At 40.1% G+C, this 18,509-nt stretch overlaps 1 protein-coding gene across 8 annotated transcripts in view; it reads right to left on the bottom strand.

Annotated features, from left to right (window-relative positions):
* The window catches only part of Dock3 (dedicator of cytokinesis 3), a 309,043-nt gene that overhangs the window by 84,709 nt on the left and 205,825 nt on the right, over positions 1 to 18,509 (bottom strand). For all 8 annotated transcript variants that reach the window (XR_003485121.2, XM_027414437.2, XM_027414435.2 and 5 more), the window contains 3 exons: positions 10,585 to 10,755; positions 6,217 to 6,409; positions 1,073 to 1,200 (listed from right to left, as the gene is read on the bottom strand). Coding sequence is in view for 7 of the 8 variants with exons in the window: in XM_027414437.2 (XP_027270238.1) it covers positions 1,073 to 1,200; positions 6,217 to 6,409; positions 10,585 to 10,755 (492 nt within the window). In the remaining variant the exon portion in view is untranslated. The remainder of the gene's footprint in view (positions 1 to 1,072; positions 1,201 to 6,216; positions 6,410 to 10,584; positions 10,756 to 18,509) is intronic.

Raw genomic sequence — 18,509 nt, forward strand, 5'->3', positions numbered from 1 at the left:
TGGAACTAAAGTCATCTTTCCCATCTAGCAAAATGATTTTAACACTCTTTTCTGTGATACAGATTTGAGCAGTTGTAGTCAATTAATTATACTCAGCTCTTTATTCCTCCAAATACAACCAAACCACATTCTTCAGGTTTTTCACTGGTTTCCATTTTTTTCCTTTAAAAAAATTCTTCAACCCCCCTCCCCCTTTAGCAGTAAACTACCTCATATATGACCTTGGAATACTGTAGATATTATGTGCTTGGTGTGGCTTCTATGAGGCCTGATGGAAAAGAGTTGCCAGGCCTTGTCTGGAGCGAAAAGCAAACAATAGGGTCCCTATAACCATTACAGTTACTTTCTGACAAGTTGGGCTTCTGTCATTATATGATACTTTAATTCAGGCTAGTAGACCCCCCTTTTGGGCTTCTGTCCTTTGCTCAAGTGAGGTATGGCTTTGTTTTAGGTGCCTCTTTTGCTCCACCTAAGTAGTCTAGCTTTGCACGTTATTACCTGGTCCATGACCTTCATTTTAAATGTACTTCGAATTTTATTCTAGGAGCATTAACTTTAAAAAAGTATGTAATAAAACCCACGCTTATTCTTCATTCTCTTTATAGCTTTCCTATGTCTCCCAGTTTTCTATAATACCCATTTCTTCTATCATAAGTACATAAAATAAATAGTATGAAAATAAATCCTACTCTCACTCATGCCTTTACTTTTCTCCTATTTTAATTTCTCTCCTTCTACCACACATTTCCTTAGATGTACTTGTAATCCTAAGAAATCCCCCCAAGAATCCAGAATTAATACCTTTTGATAGAAATAGAAGATGGAACATAACTGGGCTTTCTGATCTAAGGAAAATTATATAACGGTGTACATTTATAGTAGTATAACAATTAATACACCAAGAATGTATTGTATTGAGAAACCTGTGGGCACACACAGACTTCCATTCATTTGGGCACTTTCTTTTCACCAATAAAAGCATCTCTGATTGAGAAGGAACAAGGTGATCTTTGTTGGTCTGCTCCTGACTGCAGTAACATAAGATCAGGGCAGAGATAAGTGGGGTCACTACCAGAGAGCTCGTCTTGACGATGGAGAAGATACTGCCCAGAATCCCTGAGCAGATTAGCAGCTCTTTCTGCTGCCTCAGGTGAAGATGGATGTGATGAAGAACCACAGGAAGCAGGATGCGGCGGGATTCTAGGAAAGAAAACAGAGATGAGGTTGTCCACTGCAGGACAGATAACTATTGCTAGAAGACAGTGGCATTGTGGGAGATGGGATAAGGATAGTCTTAGTAGAGGTCACCCCTTCTAAAAGTCTAAAAATCTTGTGCCTAGAAATTATAAGCCATACTATGATATGGTTCTCTACCTTTTTTCTTCACTATTATTTTAGACCCCTGCACTAATGGCATTTGATATAAGATGTAAGTAGAAGTCTGCTTCCAAAATGATGTATTTTTAATGATTAACCTCCAAATTAGTTAGTTTTAGCTGGGCAGTGGTGGTATATGCCTTTAATCTCAGCACTCGGGAGACAGGCAGGAGGATCTCTGTCAGGACAGCTTGGTTTACAAAGCAAGTTCCAGGACAGCCAGGGCTGTTACAGAGAAACCCTGTCTCAAGAAACCAAAACCATCACAACAAAAAGAAAATAGTTTATAATGAAAAATCCATGTAAATGTCACACTTATCATGAACTACAATGACTAGATTTGTAGGTTTACTAGGAATTGCTCCTCTCCATGCCATGGCTACGTAGTCTGTCACGTGTATTCTGGTATGCATTCACCTTGTCAAACCACCTGGCCTATTTCTTTCCTGTCACTGGCTTGTTAAGACTGCTATTGGTAATGTTCACAATGACAAATGGAACAGGAGTGCAAGCTTAGTCTGCCATAGTCTTTGATATCTAGTGAGCTCTTACTCAAGTTCTACTGCACATTTAAATATCTTTCCTTTCTTCTTCATGTTACCAGAATAGCATGCCATGAAGAAGAAACCATGTTTGCAACCCCTAATACAGACAGGCTGGGTGATATTCAAACTCCCTCACTGACTCGAGTTCTAAAGCAGACTGACTTCTTCCATGGCGTGATTTTCCCCTGTGTAGAATGGGGTGTTAAAGGCATCTTCTACATGTTTCTGGCACCCTAAACTTTTGTGTGGTAGTGATTGTGCACCCCTGCAGATACTGTCCTACATCTCCATAATGATTCAGTTGGATTATCAATAACACAAGCCATGGAAAATGTAACTTATTGTTTATATTTGACCATAGTTAAGAGTTCTACATGAACTTCAGAAATTATTTCTTTCATTTTTATTTTATGTATCCCACATCTATTTTATGCATTCCACATATATGCATTGCCCACAGAGGTCAGAAGAGGGCACTGGATTCGCTGGGATTGGAATTACAGATGATTGATGCTGGAAACGGAACCTAGATCATCTGGAAAAGCAGTCAGTTCTTTTAACCACCAAATCGTCTCTCCAGTCCCAAGAAATAAAAAAAAAAAAAAAAAAAAAAAGCCAAAGATAAGTTATGTGGCATATAAGACATTTTGACATTGTTTTGTCAGATACTTATGATATGTACAAAAAGAACAGAGTGATAGTTCTTCTACATTTAGAAAGATGTCTGCATAAAAAAAGAGTTAATAGTATATTTTAGATCGAAACACAAACATAGTAGGATTTTAAAAAAAAGCAATAGCTACTTTCAGATGAAATAACAATTTGTTGTTAGAATATGCTAAAGAAGATACTAGATTGGTATGCTCAGAGAATATAAGAACTGTTTATATGACATCACTGGTGAAGAACATCTATAACTTGAACACTGAATTAGAAGAAAATGAAAATTTGGTGGTGGATTGCCATAAAATTTAATTATATAGTACAACATCACATGAGGTTTTTGTGTGTTTGTTTTTTTCTTGACAGGGTTTCTCTGTTAACAGCCTTGGCTGTCCTGGAACTCATTCCGTAGACCAGGCTGGCCTTGAACTCACAGTGATCCAATAGCTCTGCCTCTTGAGTGCTGGGATTAAAGTTGTGCACCACCAAGCCATCTTCATTACATGAGTTTAAGAAAAAAAATTGTCTTAAGTGATTGTGTAAAGCAGCTCAACACATACAAAAATAATAGAAGCAAAGGATGTCAGTGAGAGCAGTTGGCTGTTTCATTTCCTGTATTTTTTGGAAGCATTATTTTTTTTTAGACAGCACATAAAGCACGAGTTGTAAGCAGTGGATTTAGTGACAGTGTCCAAATCACTGATAACAGTTTTCAATGAGGCAGAAAAAAGGAGTTTATCAACAGCTACTAGAGAAGGAATGGCTGATTTCTTCAATGCAGTGTCACCATTAATGCTCTGCACTAGCAGAGCTAAGTTAATGGGAACATCTTAGTACCCACATGTATACAGCACTGAACTAATAAGTTGTTCCTATGCTTTGAAGTCAAACTTTGAAAATTAACGTAAAATTCTAATTATGAAAATTCAGATAGCTGTTTTGCTGATGCTTCAGATTTATTCTTGTGCTTGGAGGTTTATTCTAGAACAGTGGTATCCTATTTAATCAGGCTCATACTTGATGCAGCTGAAAGGTTGAACCCGATCACAAGCAATATGGTTTCAAGGATAAATCCAAAGGCTCTTTCTGAAAGGTTTCCTAGACTCCTAATTTATCAGTGAGCTGTGCTGACCTTCTAGGGAGTATGAAAGGCTTTCTGTCTACTTTTATCTGAGAGAAAGAGAGAGAAAGAGAGAGAGAGAGAGAGAGAGAGAGAGAGAGAGAGAAAGAGAGAGAGACAGACAGACAGAGACAGAGACACAGAGACACAAAGAGAGAGACAGAGAATCTATCTGACTGGTGAGCCAAAGAAATAAGCAAGCACAGGGTTTCCCAGGTCATCTTCCAGGGCTTTATCCACTTTCTTGGCTTGTCCTTGTCTTTTTGGACTGCACACTTTTCTTTAGTTCTCTCTCCTTTGCTGTGTACTTCCATCTGACTGCTGTTGTGACAGGATCCCACAGCCAGGCTATAGCTGTACCTGTGGCCTGGAGACAAAGGGCCTCCTACTACACATTGAGTATTTCTGTCCCTATCAAATTTATATATCAAAACCTAATCTCCAGTGTGACAGTATTTAAAGTGGGATACTTTCTAGTGATAAGGTCATGAGGGCCTTATCCTCACGAATGAAATTAGTGCCTCATCTCCCCTTTGAGACAGGGTCTCATACAGACCTGCCTGGCCTGGAGCTTGATATGTAGTTCAGGGTGGCTTTGAACTCATAGGGATATGCCTGTCTCTGTCACCCATGTACTGGGATTGTAAGTGTGTGCCACCACTCCTGGCTGAGACTAGTGTTCCTTTAAAAGACATTCAGAAAGCTTTCTTGTTTCTCCTGCAAGGTGATACCAACAGAGCAGAGAGATGCCTACGAAACAGGAAGTAGGTATAACTAGACATCAAGTCTATTGGTGTCTTGATCCTGGGCTTTCTAATCTTTAGAACTATGTAAGTTAAATATTTGTGCCTTTTGCTTTTTTTTTTTTGTTTGTTTTTAAAAACAGAGTTCCATTTAGCCCAGGCAGACTTCAAACTTTTATGGAGCCAAGGATGACCTTTACTCTTCTTTTTCTTTATTCTTTAACTTTCTACTTTTTATTTATTTATTTATTATTTATTCTTTGTGTCATGCATCTCCACTCCATTCATTTCCCTGTCCCTTTGTAGCCACCCTCTGCCCTTGCAATCTCCCCCTCCTAAGTAAAATAACATTTAAGAGATTTAAAAAAAAAAGAAGAAAAAAAAAAAAAAAAGAGAAGGGAAGATCAATCTCATCTTGGAAGCTGTAGTGTGTGTGACACAGTAAGCCCTTTTATCAGTGTATCTTTACCTGCAAGTGTTCACTGCAAAGAGTCATTGGTCTGGTTGAGGCCTATGGCTTCTGCTATACTATTGATGCTGGGCTCTCACTGGAACTCCTATTGGCTATCCCGTTGTTGCTTTGTGTTATGAAGATCCTGCAGCTTTGGGTCTGCAGGACCAGTCTCTTCACATGCTCCAGCAGATCACAGATGAGGTGGATGTTGGGGTGGGCCAACTCATAACCCAGGGTTGGTCAGCCTGCCAGCTTTCCCTTGTCCTCAACACCAGAGTGAGCTCTCCTGAAATCCTCTGGCAAGTTTTCCCCTTGCACTGATGAGCAAGGGGCAGGGCTAGTCCCTTGCTTTCATGTCCTCAGGGTCAGCTCTCCCACAGCTACACCTTCAGGGCCAGCTCTACTGTGCTGTCCAGGTGTGGTGCATAGGGGCCACTCTCCTTCGTGCTGCAGCTGATGAGGGGCAGGGACAGCTCTTCCACATGCCTCAGGTGTTGATGGGTGGGGCAGGGGGTGGGGGACATCTTTCTTCTGCCCAAACTGTCACACAACAGATAGGTAACGGGCCAGCTCTCCGATGCTCACAACTTCAGGGCTGGCTCACCCATGACCTTTTCTTTTCTTGTCCTTTCTTTCTTTCTTTCTTTCTTTCTTTCTTTCTTTCTTTCTTTCTTTCTTTCTCTTTTTTCTCAAGACAGGGTTTCTCTGTGTAGCTTTGGAAGCTGTCCTGGAATTTACGCTGTAGACCAGGCTGGCCTTGAACTTACAGAGATCTACCTGCCTCTGCCTCCCAAGTGCTGGGATTAAAGGCATGCGCCACCACCACCTGGTGACCTTTACTTTTCATGTGCTGAGTACAGGCATGTGTCCTCATGTCCAGCTTTATATATATCTTCATATATATGGATAACACACACACACACACACACACACACACACACACACACACACACACACACACACACACACACACACACACGAAGTCTTCCTATGTAGCTCAGGCTGGTCTCAAACTTATGGCCAACACTATTGTCTGTAAGCCACCTAGTTTATGAAATTTTACTGTCACAACATGAACAGACTAACACAACTCCTTTGAGCATGCCCTAAGGCATGGGTTCCTAAGAGTAAACTGTGAAAGAGGCAGTAGGTCTAGGTCTTAGCTGAATTTCTCACATAGGTTACTAAAATCTCTACACTTTAAGGCTCACTGGTTTCTTACATCATGGTTGTTAAACTGATACTTTGATTAGTTTAAATTTGGCTACCATCCTGGAAGGGAAGAAATAAAATCTGACTCTCAACTTGATTTACCTGAGAAAGAAAACAGGCGACTATCCACTGTCCTGGCGATGGACTGCAGCTTCACCACGTCCATTGACTGCCCGATGTGCACAGTGCTCGGCATGCTCCCCAGCGTACCTCTCACAAACTCGGCTACCTCTTGCACAGTAAACATTTGCAGCAGCTCATCAAAGATGGTGGGGAAAGAATTCAGTAGTGCAGCCTGTGGGAGCAAGTGAAACTGTGGTTAGCTCAAAATCAGGCTTCCATTTATTTTATATGTTCAAAGGTATGATGTTGAATGAGTTTCAGAGGGCACTAGAGCACCCCTCCTTTCGAGGGTTCTTTCCTGGCCCTTGACTCTACTCAGCCCTATAACACTCTTGGAGCATAGGGAAAGGACATACAAAAATGAAGCCAGGGATTTTTACTAAGACTCAGGCTATTTGAAGCTTTCATAACTTGCCAAACATTTGCAGACAAGAGAAGGAAGTATAAAGAGAACTTTGCACAATGTAGCTTAAGACAAATAGCTATTTTTTCCTCATAAAATAGATTTAAACTTTCAGTCTTTATGATTAAGCTTTTGACTTTTCAGTTTTAGTTTTCAACACAAGCCAGAAACCTCTAAGAAAGGGAAAAGCAATCAATAGCTGAGTGTCTTCCAGCAGTACCAGCTGGATTCCATTAATAGCAGTAACCCAGCTTTAAGAACTAGATCATTTCCCAGGGATAGTGATGTTTGTCTATAATCATGTGTGTAATCTAAAGATACATAAATTATTTTCTCACATGTGATCTCTGGTAGTATCAAACATAAATTCAAAAGTGTGGGAAACATATGGATTCATTCAGTTATAAACTCTTGAGGACTACTTATAATGCTGACTTAGAATTCAGTGACTCGGATGGCCCAAACAAGCAGGGGTGTAGGGAGGGAGAGAGTAGGGGACATAGAGGGAGAGGAGACACAAGTGCACGTGGGCGTCAAAGCTCTGAACTCTGGAAGCAATATGTGGTCTCTTGAGAACGATGTAAGAATTCATTTTAATGAGGTGGGGGAAGCATGATGGCATTGGGTTTATTTATTCATTCATTTAAATCACATTACTTTATTTCTTTAGTTGGGGAGCACATGTTCATGTGGAGGACAGAACAACTCAGGGAGTTGGTTGTCTCATTTCACCACCTGGGACCTGGAGATCAAAGCCAGGTCATCAGGGTTGGCAGCATGAGCCTTTACCTGCTGGGCCATTTTGTTGCCCCAATCTGATAATACTGATCCATAATTTTTGAGAGGCAGAACACTATAGGAGAAAAATAATAGATTTTAAACTAGACACATATGAGTTCAAATTCCAGCTTTAAGCCAGGTGTGGTGTTTCATGTCTGTAATTTTAGCTATTCAGAAAGTTGAGGCAGGAGGTTTCAAGTTTAAGACCAGCCTGGATAACACGAGACTCAATATAAATAAATAAATAAATTCTCAGCTTTAGCATTGCCTGCTACATGTTTGATGAAATGGCCTAACCCCTGATTTTCTCATCTATAAAATGGGGATGATGCTGTTTTTGGCATATGGAAAAATTAGGTGATTCGTTTTCAGCAGAGTGCCTAGAACACAACAGGTCTTCATAAATGCTATGTACTATGTTAACTGTCAATTTGTCAAAGTCTAGGATCACTTGGGAGACAGGTCCCTGGGCATGCCTTTGAGAGATTATCTCAATTATGTTAACTGATGTGGGAAACCCCATCTTTACCATAGGCAGGACTACTCCCCAGGCAGGGGATCCTGGGCAGCAACATGCATTCATTGCTCCTTGCTTCCTGACTGGGGAGTAATGATGAGCTGTTTCAAGCTCCTGCTGCCTTGGCTTCCACTATGATAAGCTGTATGTTGAACTGTAAATCAGAACAAGCAAATGCCTTCTTCCTTAGGTTGCTTTTGTGACAATATTTTACCACAGCAGAAAGAAAAGAAGCAAAGATGAGTTGGCTCTTATTTCCTACCTGTATTTACTGAAAGCTACATGAAGGAAACTTTTTGTACTTGTTAGTCTTCTTATACCACTAATCCAAACAAGATTTACAAAAGAAAATAGAAGTGGCACCTTAAGAATAGAGGTGACAGCTCACTTTCAAGAAGTGAGCTGGGGTTGGGGGAGGATGTTTTTCTTAAATGATTAGGCAGTAGATAATTGTATAGAGTGACTGAAAATGTATGCCATGGGAAAGCCTACATTACTGTCCTTTATGTTAAGGTCAGACTGAAGTGTGAGATTCATATGAATTCTGTCTTCAGGTTAATAACTCCATGAAATATCAGGAAAATTGTTTTACAGCAGTTAAGACCAGTATACAAGCATATAAGCAATTCAGATACAAAAGACCAAATTGAGGGAGGGGTTAAGTATGTCATACTCAGTAATAACACTGTAGCTGGTTTCTTCCCTTAAATGGTGAAATTTCCTATACTTATGCACCAGAATAGAAAGGCACACTCTGACAGCTTCTGATAGTCATGATCAATGATAGAAAGTCTAATTGAATAGCAAAGTATCAGATTTGAACCCTAAATGTACTTAAACTGATATCAGGTCTACCAGGTCTAAGCTATTTGTCCTGATGTTTCTCACAAGGACCCAAGGAGGCGGCAAATGAAATGCACAGTATTCAACCAGTGACAAAAGCTGGCTCTGCAAGAACATTTTGATAAGAGCATGTCCCTGTGCCAAGCAAGAGCACTATTGTTTGTACAAAGCGCTGACAAATACCCAGAAAGCATGTCTACCCTGCTCTGTTAGCTACCTTCCATCTCTCTGTAACTCTTTTGGGGGAGAGAAGCAGCAGGATACCTTGGCAGCTATTAAAATGAACATATAGATTGGGGAAAGTCAGGGAGAAAATGAGTTTCTTGTGGTACTTTTAGAGTGAACTCATGTAAGGGAGTTTCCTTAGACAGGCTCTTGAAAACCTTGAGAATTCCTTTATTACATGTAGCTCCCAGATGATCACCTGCTCTTTGGCCAAAGAACCTACAGATAATTCATGGGCATCAAGAAACAATACAGAGGCAAGTAGGAGACAAAAAAATAGACTATTCTAAAAGTAAGACAGGGCTTAAAACATACATTTTCACTGCTAACACATTCAGTCATGGAATGGGGAGACAGAGAAGCTATCTGATCTTTGTTGACAGCTTGTGGCACAATTGGTTTCAAGTAGCAGAAGAACTATAATCCACTAGGTAAAAGCCTACTAATTTGATAAGAAAAAATAAATGCAGCCTCTATGTGGATGGAGAAATGAATGTTTGATTTATTATGGCACAGTCTGCTTGGTAAAGGGAACAGACTAGTTGGTTAGGAATTTTTGGTATGAGAAAGAAAATTTCTTTCTAACATTGATATTTCTAATAGAATTTAGCTCTAATTCTTAGTGCATTCAGTTGTTTCTCTTAAGTTTCAATTTATCTCATTCTTAACATTTATAATAGGCAAGTGTAATAAAAATGAATTAAGAAATTCCCTATATATTTTAAATATCCCCTATGAATATGATATTCATAACAATTATAATATGGCTGGGTGGTGGTGGCGCACGCCTTTAATCCCAGCACTTGGGAGGAAGAAGCAGGCGGATCTCTGTGAGTTCTAGGCCAGCCTGGTCTACAGAGCGACTTCCCAGGAAAGCCAGGACTTTTATATAGAGAAACCCTATCTAGCAATTTTGGTCTAAAGAGAATTCATAATAGCGAAGTTCTGCTTTCTAGTATGAAGCCACTAGATTCTTCCATGTCTCATAGCTGAGGCAAAGTTGGTTCTCAAGAAAAGAGCAACATTTCGTTCTACCAAGTATTTACTTATAAATCACCTTTCCCCAAATTCTAGAAATCAGACAAAGAAACCGCCTGCTAAGGCAGAGAATCCTAGCAGCAACACCTCCCCACACAATAACTGTAGATGTCTGTCCCAGAATGGGGCTCTCAAGACTAAGGCATGGGTGGAAGAGGGTCTTGGGGGTCTACCCCTCACTACTAAACTACTTGCTACTAATAGGCTCAGAGAAGATGGAAGTCACTGCCTTCAGCTGAGTATCCATTGGATAGTCCACCAGGCTCCAACAGACAGTTCCAATCCAATGGTTACACAGACAGCCATGATTAAACTAAATGGGCCACAAAACCAAGCCAAGAATCAGGAATCTCTCAAAGGGACTGGTAGGAAAGAGCAGAAAGTTGTTAAGGAGGGAAGGAGATAAAAGAAGGTTAGGAAAAGAGTAATTAGAAGTTATTATAATGAAACTGTCAAAGAAGTAATTTAATTTAAGAAATCCCCCAAACAACACAACAATAGCAACAAGAATCCCCACACTGTTTCCCCACAGTTCACAGACCTGAGTGAAGAGCAGTGTTTCTGAGTTTCTACTGTCCAGACTCAGCACAAACCGGATGGACTGGAAAAGCTCCTGAATGCTAGACCGGAACTGCTCCTCTTCCATCCCACAGGTGGCTCTTGAATACAGGATTCGTGACTGCACAATAAACTTGAAAAGGTACTCCAGGGCCTAGAAATGCAGGAGGAAAAGTAGTGGGGAGACACTTAAGATGGTTAGAAACTCACATAACAAGAATGTAAGGGCAAAGAAACAGAAAAAAAAAATCAGGTGACAAGTGATTTCGATGGACACTCTATTCTTAAAAATCTTTTCTCAAAGATGCAAACTGTTGCTAAGCAGAGGCTGTCTGGTTACTAATGGAATGATCATATTATAATCATTATAATCATTCTCTAGGTTCTGGAATTTCTGGAATTAAGTCATAGACAGTTTTTCAAAGAGTTAAAGGACATTAAGAATTCAAAGAAAATTCAGCTTTTTTTTTTTTTGATAGAAAATGCAAAACCCCAAAAGGCAAGGATATGGCTTAGGTACTTTTTTTTTTTTTTTTTTTTTGTCTTGAGGCAAGGTCTTGCTGTGTGGCCCAGGCTGACCTCAAACTCATTATCCACTTGCATGTACGTCCTCTGGAGTGCTAGGATTATAGGCATATGTCACATACCTGGTCTAAGTACTCTTGAGTTAGCTGTATGAAGGAAAGGTCTTTTAAGGAGTCTCCTGTAACTTTATGTTACAGGTGGGGTCTGGAATAGTGACTTCTGCTTTCTTACAGAAAGTCAGAGAAGTGTGGAAAACTAGTCCTAGGTTACACAGCAGCTTGTGTACTTGACACATCCACTCTCCAGTTCCTTCCAGCCATGACACCTGCCATTAACATTTTAGGAGCAACATAGAAGGCAATGTCCTCAAAAAATGGCTGAAGAGCAGACTGTGACTCTGATGGGTTCTTAGAATTTGGCTGACACTTATCACAGAGCAATTCTCCTTTAAGAGAACAGATTCAAGCCCCAAGACTGTTTTCTGATTAAAGAAATGCCACATTATCTCACATAAAGGAAAGGCAAAAACACTGGATTAAAACAAGTAAAACCCAGTTACTTGAGATACATAGAAAAACAATTCTTAGCCTCTTTTTAGCATCTGCCTGTTAGGCTTGGTTTAGGAAATTCAGTTTGTATGAGTGATGGTTAGTTTGGGAAAATGTGTCTGGTAAATTGTTCTCTGACCTCCACATTCACATTCTATATCCCCAAACAAATAAACAAACAAATGTAATTCAATTATTTTTTTAAATGGTGGGGAAGGAGAAAGCCACAAAAGGACTTGTATTTTCCTTTGTTTACTGCTTTGTGCCACAGACCAGGTCACTCCTGATGTCATGTCTTGCCTGCCATGTTTTTACTGGGTATTTGATCACAGCAATGAAAAAAGTAATGGATACAATGGCCTCATACAGTGCAGGAAGACTTTTAACATCTAGGGAATCAAGAATCTGAAAAGTCTGTTACTTTATAAGTTCAGATAGATACTTGCAAGCTATAGATTGTTCCTCTATATCTGTATTTTAGTGACTCTTCATGCCTGTGCAGCAGAAAATATAAAATACCAAGACCCAGTCTCATTTATTAGGTGCTGTGGGATAATCCTTCTGTAGGCTGTGAATATGTGTTGCTCTCATTGTTTGATAATAAAAGCTGCTTTGGCCTATAGCAAGGCAGAATATAACTAGGCGGGAAAGCCAAACTGAATCCATGGAAAAGGGTGGAGTAGAGACGCCAGCCAGCTGCCAGAACAGCAAGCTGTACTAGACCACAGGTAAAGCCATGAGCCACGTGGCAATATATAGATTAATAGAAATTAGTTAATTTAAAAGTAAGAGCTAGTTAGCAATAAGCCTGAGCAATAAGCCAAACTGTTTGTAATTAGTATTACCCTTCTAAGTGATTATTTGGGACTGGGTGGCTGGGAAGCAAAAGTGCCATCTCAGTTTACAATTAGGTTATTTGAGTCACTCAAGTAGAAGTTATTTCCTCTACTGTGACACAGATATTCTCAGTCCCAGAAAAATTTCTCAAAAGTTTCACATGCTTAGGATAGAATGTGAGCCTGTTAAATGTCTTACTGTCAGATGCCTAACCTCAGAAGGAAAAGGATCAGTGGTTATGTAGACTATGGGAAACGGACAGAAAAAGTTATTTTTTAAAAATATGAAAGTCTACTATTTCTATTATGTTATATCTAGTTATATACTACAATATCTTGAATTAAATATATTTTCTTGTGGCTGAGCGTTGGTGGTGCACGCCTTTAATCCCAGCACTCAGGAGGCAGAGGCAGGCGGATCTCTGTTGAGTTGGAGGCCAGCCTGGTCTCCAGAGAGAGTGCCAGGACAGGTTCCAAAGCTACACAGAGAAACCCTGTCTCAAAAAACTATATATATATATATATATATATATATATATATATATATATATATTCACCACTGCCCAATTGTTTAGCTGTTTTTCAGTCAGAAATAACTACAAGAGATACTCTAAGAAATATTTACTAGTTTCAAAAGGGCAGAATCTAATAGCAAAGTTGTTCACATTTTTCACACATGATGGCTTAGTTTTTATACTAGGTCCTATGACATAAAATAGCATGCAAAGGAACACAGGGTGGTGTCAAAGAAAGTCCTGTGCAACCTGGTGTGTGAGGTGTATATATTTGTTTGTGTTTTTTTTTCTTTTAAGATTTATTTAGTTAATATACAATATTCTGTCTGTGTATCAGAAGAGGGCACCGGATCTTATTATAGATGGTTGTGAGCCTCCATGTGGTTGCTGGGAATTGAACTCAGGGCCTTTGGAAGCATAGTCAGTGCTCTTAACCTCTGAGCCATCTCTCCAGCCTAGTGGTGTATATATTTGTATGTATACACACCTGTGTGCATGTGTAGAGGCTAGAGGAAGACTTCAGGTGTCTTTGAGACAATGTCTGTCACAGAATTTGGAGCTAGACTGGCAGCAGGAAAGCCCCAGGGTTCCTCATTTCTGACTCCTGTAGAATTGGGGTTACAGGCATGCTTGTGGCCATGCCAGGCTTCTTAGGTACTCAGATTCAAACTCAGGTCCTCATGCTTACACAGAAGGTGCTCTTGTCCACTGAGTAATCTTTCCATCCTCTATTATAACTTTTCTATCACCACAAAGAGTGATACAGCTCAGCAGTGAAAAGCATGTTAAATTTGTGAACACTGTCAAAAGCCATCCTCATATCATAATCCACAGATACTTGCTTGGTCATGTTTATTGCTACTTCTGTTCACAATAACCAGGGAATATAAACAACTTAAAGGACATTCAACTGATGAATGGATAATGAAAATGTGGTACACATACACAATGGAATTCTGCTCAGCTGTAAAGAAAAATGAAATCTGCAGGCACATGGATGGAACTAGAAAATATATTGAGTGAGGTAACCCAGATTCAGACAAACACCACATATTATCTCTCATTTGTGGGTCCTAGTTCTGAATTTTTAGATGTTAGTATATAACTTGGGAGTAACTACAGAAACCAGGAAAATAAAAAGGGACCATGAGGGGGATGGCTCAAGAAAAAGAAAGGGGAACAGGACACTTGCTGTGAAGGGGGAAATGGGAAAAATGAGGAGGGGGACTTTATCTGGGGAAGGGCAGGGAGGAAAGAGAAACACACTAAAGATATTTGAAAGAGTCAAAGAAAACACATTATTTTGTGTTGGCTTAAACACACACACACACACACACACACACACACACACACACACACACACAGACAAACATACACACACATTCATGTATGCCAGTGTATAGTGTGTGTGTGTGTGTGTGTGTGTGTGTGTGTGTGTGTATGTATGTAATGGAGTTATGCCATGTGGTGGTTTGAATAAGAATAGCCCCTATAGGTTCATATATTTGAGTGTTGAGTCAGCAGAGAGGAGTACCATTTGAATGAATTAGAGGGACTAGGAAGTATGGCCTTGTTAGAGGAAGTGTGTCACTGGGGGTGGTCATTGAGGTTTCAAAACTCTATAACAATCCCAGTGTCTGTCTGTCTGTCTGTCTGTCTGTCTGTCTGTCTGTCTGTCTGTCAGGATGTTGCTCTCAACTGCATTTCCAACACAATGTTTGTCATGCCTGCTCGCCATGCTTCTCATCATTGTGATACTGAACTGCAAGCAAGCCTTCAATTAAATGTTTTGTTTTATAAGAATTGCCTTGGCCTACTTCTGAGATTGTTCTATACAACAAAAAATGAAGGAACATTGCCAAACTTTTTTTTTTGAGGTTACAGTTACCCTGACACCCAAACCACACAAAGATACAACAAAGAAAGAGAACTACAGACCAATCTCCCTCATGAACATTGATGCAAAAATACTCAATAAAATACTGGCAAATCAAATGCAAGAACACATTTTAAAAAATCATCCACTATAATCAAGTAGGCTTAATTCCAGAGATGCAAGAATGGTTCAACATATGAAAATCTGTCAATATAATCCATCATATAAACAAATTGAAAAAAAAAAGCCCACATGATTATCTCATTAGATACTGAAAAAGCCTTTGACAAAATCCAACAACAATTCATTATAAAGGTCTTGGAGAGATCAGGAATACAAGGAACATATCTAAATATAATAAGGGGAATTTACAGCAAGTGGACAGCCAACATCAAATTAAATGGAGAGAAATGCAAAATCAGGATCAAGATAAGGCTGTCTACTCTCTCCATATCTATTCTAGTACTCAGAATTCTAGCTAGAGCAATAAGACAACAAAAGGAGATGAAGGGAATACAAATTGGAAAGGAAGAAGTCAACTTTTGCTATGCGCAGATAGTATACATAAGTGACTCCAAAAATTCTATCAGGGAACTCCTACAGCTGATAAACACCTTCAGTAATGTGGCTGGATATAAGATTAATTCAAAACACCAGTAGCCCTCCTATATACAAATGATAAATGGCCGAGAAAGAAATCAGAGAAACATTACCCTTTACAATAGCCACAAATAATATAAAATATTTTGGGAGTAACTCTAACTAAACAAGTAAAAGACCTGTATGACAAGAACTTTAAGTCTTTGAAGAAAGAAATTGAGGGTGATATCAGAAAATAGAACGATTTCCCATGCTCTTGGATAGGTAGGATCAATATAGTAAAAATAGCAATCTTACCAAAAGCAATCTACAGATTCAATGCAATCCCCATCAAAATCCCAACACAATTCTTCACAGACCTTGAAAGAACAATACTCAACTTTATATGGAAAAAAAAAAAAACCCAGGATAGCTAAAACAATCCTGTACAATAAAGGAACTTTTGGAAGCATCACCATTCATGACTTCAAGATCTATTATAGAGCTATAGTAATAAAAACAGCTTGGTATTGGCATTAAAAACAGACATGTGGACCAATGGAATTGAATTGAAGACCTTGGCATTAATCCATACACCTATGAACACCTGATTTTTGACAAAGAAGCCAAAATTGTACAATGGAAAAAAGAAAGCATCTTCAACAAATGGTGCTGGCATAGCTGGATGTGGACATGTAGAAGACTGCAGATAGATCCGTATCTATCACCATGCACACAACTCAAGTCCAAGTGGACCAAAGACTCAAAACAAATCCATTTACACTGAACCTGATAGAAGAGAAAGTGGGAAGTAGTTCTGAATGCATTGCCACAGGAGACCACTTCTGAAATATAATACCAGTAGCACAAACACTGAGGACAACAATCAACAAATGGGACCTCCTGAAACTGAAAAGCTTCTGTAAGGCATATGACATTGTCAATAAGACAAAACGACAGTCTACATAATGGGAAAGATCTTCACCCACCCCACATCTGACAGAGGGCTGATTTCCAAAATATACAAGAACTCAAGATAAAGACACCAAAATACCAAATAATTCAATTAAAAAATGGGGTTCAGATTTAAACAGAAAAATTTCAACAGAATATCAAATAGCCAAGCATTTAAGGAAATGCTCAACATTCTTAGTCATCAGGGAAAGGCAAATCAAAATGACTCTGAGATACCATCTTATACTGGTCAGAATGGTTAAGATCAAAAACACTGAGGACAGCTTATGCTGGAGAGGATGTGGAGCAAGGGATGTGGAGCAAATCCTCCACGTCTGGTCAGAGTGCACTTGTATAGCCACATTGGAAATCAGTATGGCAGCTTCTCAGAAGATCAGGAGTCAATTTACCTCAAGACCTAGGATCAGAAGAATGAATAAGGAAAATGTGGTACATTTACACAATGGAGTATTACTCATCAGTAAAAAACAAGGACATCTTGAAATTTGCAGGCAAATGGATGGAACTAGAAAAAAAACCATCCCAAGTGAGGTAACCCAGACCCAGAAAGATAAACATGGTATATACTCACTTATAAGTAGATACTAGATGTAAAGCAAAGAATAACCAGGCTATAATCCACAGCCCCAAAGAAGCTAGCTAACAAGGAGGACCGTAAGAGGGACATATGGATCACCCTAGGAAGAGGAAACAGGTGAGATCTCCTGGATAATCTGGGGGAAGGGGAGAGGTAGAGGGGAGAGGAAGGGGGATGAGAACACAAGGGAACTGGATGGTTGAGTTGGGGGAGGAATGAAGGGGGAGAGCAATGAAAGAGATATCTTGATAGAGGGAGCCATTGTGGGGTTGGGAGAAACCTGGTGCTAGGGAAATTCCAAGGAATCCACAAGGATGACCCCAGCTAAGACGTCTAGCAATAGTGGAGAGGGTGCCTGAACCGCCCTCCCCTGAAAACAGATTGGTGACTCTCCTAATTGTTATCATAGAACTTTCATCCAGTGACTGATGGAAGCAGACGCAGAGATCCACAGCCACAAACTGGGATGAGCTCTGGGAGTCCAGTTGAAGAGAGAGAGGAGGGATTGTATGAGCAAGGGGTGTCAGGATAGTGACTAAAACCCCCACAGAGACAGCTGACCTGAGCTTCAGGAGCTCATGGACTTTAGACTGACACCTGGGGAGCCTGTATGAGACCGAACTAGGCCCTCTGCATGTGGGTGGTGTGTGGCTTGGTCTGTTTGTGGGGCCTCTGGCAGCAGGGCCAGGATCTATCACTGGTGTATGAGCTGGCTTTTTGGAGCTCATTCCCTATGGCTGGATGCCTTGCTCAGCCTTGATGCAGGGGGGAGGGGCTTGGTCCTGCCTCAACTTGATGTGCCAGGCTTTGTGACTCCCCATGGGAGGCCTTGCCCTTTCTGAGGAGTGGATGTGGGGGGTAAGAGGAAGGGGGGTTGAGGGAGGAGACTGTAGTTGTATGTAAAATGAATAGAAAATTGAAAATTGAAAAAAAAAAGAATTTCCTTGGTCATGACATCTTTTCACAACAATAGAACAGTGACTAAGACATGCCACACAGGGTAATAATGCTTTCCCCAACAGCCATAGACTATCTAGAAATCCCTCAGTGCTAAGCGTGAGAAATTTCCCTTCAAGTTATTGGTAAGGGAGTCCAAGAGATTCCCAAACCATATAAACTATTGCCATTGACCTTGGCTGCCTCCCAGAACTTGAAGGTAAGACTATTGCTGAAGACACCACACACCTTAGACAACAGACTTGAGGGAACAAGCTGGAACTGGCCTGGAAGCCACCTCCCTGAGGACTAACTCTCATATGTGCTTTGCAAGCTATCAAAGGAGAAAAGCAATCAATAGTCCTGCCCAGCTTTAAAGTCTATGAACCACAACCATGAGCAGCCCAGCAAGATATTCCCACTGTTGTAATAGTAGCCCTTTTATCTGGTATGTAATCAACAGCTGCCTATTTAGACTCTGGCCCACTTAATAGGGAATTCATGCTTGGAACTACAAACCTAGCTAACCACTTATAGCCGA

The sequence above is a fragment of the Cricetulus griseus genome, chromosome 4, assembly GCF_003668045.3.
Source record: "Cricetulus griseus strain 17A/GY chromosome 4, alternate assembly CriGri-PICRH-1.0, whole genome shotgun sequence".
NCBI classification, from domain to species: Eukaryota; Metazoa; Chordata; class Mammalia; order Rodentia; family Cricetidae; genus Cricetulus; species Cricetulus griseus.